The sequence below is a fragment of the Mustela nivalis genome (genome assembly GCF_964662115.1).
Source record: "Mustela nivalis genome assembly, chromosome: 1".
Classification (NCBI taxonomy): Eukaryota; Metazoa; Chordata; class Mammalia; order Carnivora; family Mustelidae; genus Mustela; species Mustela nivalis.
In genome coordinates, this window is record NC_139020.1 from 45,215,084 (window position 1) to 45,218,669 (window position 3,586).

Below are 3,586 nucleotides of genomic sequence, written 5' to 3' on the forward strand. Positions count from 1 at the left end.
TTGGGTAAAATGGGAAATTTCTTTCTTTCATATAATGTTTAGATGAACATATACAGTTCTTAAAACCTCTGTTGGGTTGAGAAGGATTTGTATTTAATTTACTTGTTACTTTAGGTGAATTATCATTTAAAACTTTTTATTACGGAAATTTTTGAGTGTATATTAAAGGACACATATAAAGGTAAAAATTTAAAAATTGGTAATCATATGAGAGGCATCTTTTACATCAGTTACACAAAAAATACACAGTTTTTATGATTATTTTGTGACTGTTTCAACAATATTTTTCTTTCATTTTACCATCTGGACAGGTTGGATATGGCAGAAGAAAATAAGACACTCGTGGCTGAGTTTGTTCTCACAGGACTTACAGATCTTCAAGGGCTGCAGGTCCCCCTGTTCCTGGTGTTCTTGGTCATCTATCTCACCACCATGGTGGGCAACCTTGGACTGATTTTTCTCATCTGGAAGCATCCCCATCTTCACACCCCCATGTACTTATTCCTCAGTGGCTTAGCCTTTGCAGATGCTTGTACTTCATCCTCTGTAACTCCGAGGATGCTTACACATTTTTTATCCAAGAATCATGTGATATCACTTTTTGACTGTATGGCTCAATTTTATATTTTTGGTTCTAGTGCCACCACAGAGTGTTTCCTGCTGGTAGTAATGGCTTATGACCGCTACATAGCCATATGCAACCCTTTGCTTTATCCAGTCTTAATGTCTAAGAACCTCTGTACTCAGTTCATTGGTGTTTCATATTTCATGGGTTTTCTACATTCAGCAATTCATGTGGGTTTGTTATTTAGATTAACTTTCTGCAGGTCCAATGAAATACATTATTTCTACTGTGAAATTTTACAACTTTTCAAAATTTCTTGCACTGATCCTACAGTTAATACACTTCTGGTTTTAATCTTTTCGGCCTTTATACAAGTCTTTACTTTTGTGGCCATCATGGTTTCTTATATCCGTATCCTCTTTGCCATCATGAAAAAGAAGTCTGAAAAGGGCAGGAGCAAAGCCTTCTCCACATGCAGTGCCCACCTGCTCTCTGTTTCGTTGTTCTATGGCACTCTCTTCTTCATGTATGTGCGTCCTAGGTCTGACCACACTGATGATCATGACAAAATGTATTCTTTATTTTACACAATAATAATTCCTCTGCTAAATCCTTTTATTTACAGCTTGAGGAACAAAGAAGTTATAGGTGCCTTGAGAAGAATAATGAAGAAATAAATAGTTGCCAATTTTCAAAATGTTTCTTTTTTATCATCTGCTGAAAAAACACCCCAAGTCCTGACTGCCATTCCACCAGAAGGCTAATGGTCAGGGGAGTTAATAAAGTGTGTGTGAAGCATCCCAGCTTCACAATCAGCTTTCTTGGAATGGGTCCAGTTATAGTTTGGGAACATTACCTCTAGAACTTGCTTAATTAGAAATATAGTGCTTTATTTTTATCTGAAGCATTTAGCTTTTGAAAATTAGTTATTTTCTAGGACTTTCCAAAATTCCAGATAGATACAGACAATTACGGAGGGAAATAGCTGTAATAGATGCTGCCATATAGAGTTAGTTTTTTAGTTCATGAATGAGCCCAGCCCATTTCTCTGGACTTGCAAATCAATAAGGCTTTGTTGTTTTCTGCCACACATAGTTACTTCATTGACTGCCCTGCTTCTTGGGAAAATATTTCTTAAGAAGAAATGTACTGTTTGATGATAAAGTTAAGAAAAAAATGAAAATTTCTGAAGAAAATTGTGGATGTTAGGAAGAAAATGAAAGTTGGCATGAATTAAAGAATGAAATATCAAAATTAACCACAGCTCAGAGCTGTAATTTCATGCACTGTTTTTTTTTTTTTTTAAATCAGGGATACTGCATGCAGCATGACATTCAATAATTTATAAATTTAGGAATATTTGAGTGCAATATAAAGCAATTTTGATCAGCCTCGTGGTTGCATTACTATTCCTATCAGTTTTAGTTAGAGTAACTAAGGGAAAGGCAAAGAGGTTATATCAGAGATAAGAACCTGACTTTCCATGTAGAGATATACAATTATCAGTGGATTTTCTTTCACTAATTTACTTCCAATTCAGGGATATGATCACTTAAAATATATATATATATATATATATATATATATATATATATATATAATTTCTATATATATATTCTAATTTACTTTAGAATTATATAGGCATAGATGTTTTAAGTCTTCTTTTTGCAAAACAATTATATTCCTTGAACAGTCTGATTTTTTTTTCTTTTTTGAACACACTCACTTAGGGAAAAACAATTATACAAAATGAGAATTAAGTTTAAGTTGTAGAGGCATGAGAATATGCCTGTTGTTCTAGTATTTTTAAAACACTTTAGATCTTGCCAATAGTTCCAACAAATATAGTAAAAGTATTACAGGCATATGATAAATATCTCTTATCACTTAAATTTATTTATCTCTCATATAAACTTTATTGGAAAATTAACTTGTTTGTATGGTCTTAAAATTAATTTCAGTTGGTCCCCAATAACAAAATTTATTTTAAAAATATTCCACATGATTAAGTTTATTCTTTTTAAAAACCATCTCTAGTTGTAGGGTGATTTCAGCAATTTCACAGTATTTGTGACTCATTTTACAAGGACTATAAACTACACCTTTCTTTCTTTTTGATTAAGCCCTTTTTCTATAATTATGATTGGTCTTTTAAAAGTAATTCTAAAATACTTTTTGTTATTTACATAAATGTAAGTATATTTGTTTCTTAATGTACATGGAACCCATTTTACTTGAAATGTCTTCAAAACCAATCATATGCTATGATATTTACACTCTTTTACTAGCTTCATAATTGCACAAGTAATGTATGATTTTATCAGGAGATATTTTCAGTAATATCCTGGGTATTATATTACTTTGAAAGTAAATAGTTAAGAGCTGAACTGTAATTTTTTTAAAATTTATTTTCATCATAACAGTATTCATTGTTTTTGCACCACACCCAGTGCTCCATGCAATCTGTGCCCTCTATAATACCCACCACCTGGTTCCCCCAACCTCCCACCCTCCGCCCCTTTAAACCCTTCAGATTGTTTTTCAGAGTCCATAGTCTCTCATGGTTCACCTCCTCTTCCAATTTCCCTCAACTCCTTTCTCCTCTCTAATTCCCATTGCCCTCCATGCTATTTGTTATGCTCCACAAATAAGTGAAACCATATGATAATTGATTCTCTCTGCTTGACTTATTTCACTCAGCATATTTTATGCCAGTTTGAGGACCCTCTAAGGAACTGATATTTATACAGTCTTCCAAAGCCAACCCAATAGATACATTAACTTGGGATAAATTAGATTCCTCGTGAGGTTAGTATGAACCTATTACTGATCCAAAATGCTCTTAAGTATGTTGTACATCAAGTGTGTCAAGTTTATCAAGATTGTTCATTGTAGAGCCTGTTTTTATGGTATGCAGTTGCACTAAAATTGGATGTGAGGTAAACATCCCTCTAAGTGCTTGGTTATAAGCAAGTTATCTAAGCTGGAAGACCCCCGACATGGTACCTTTCCTGTGCTGAG

General features: G+C 33.4%; 1 protein-coding gene across 1 annotated transcript; it reads left to right on the top strand.

Moving 5' to 3' along the window:
* Positions 1-318: 318 nt before the first annotated feature.
* On the top strand, positions 319-1,242 carry LOC309846423 (olfactory receptor 5AC1-like; the record flags this gene model as incomplete). Its single annotated transcript, XM_082695313.1, has 1 exon — positions 319-1,242. The coding sequence occupies one exon, from the start codon at positions 319-321 to the stop codon at positions 1,240-1,242; it is 924 nt and encodes a 307-aa protein (XP_082551439.1).
* Between the last annotated feature and the right edge of the window lie 2,344 nt (positions 1,243-3,586).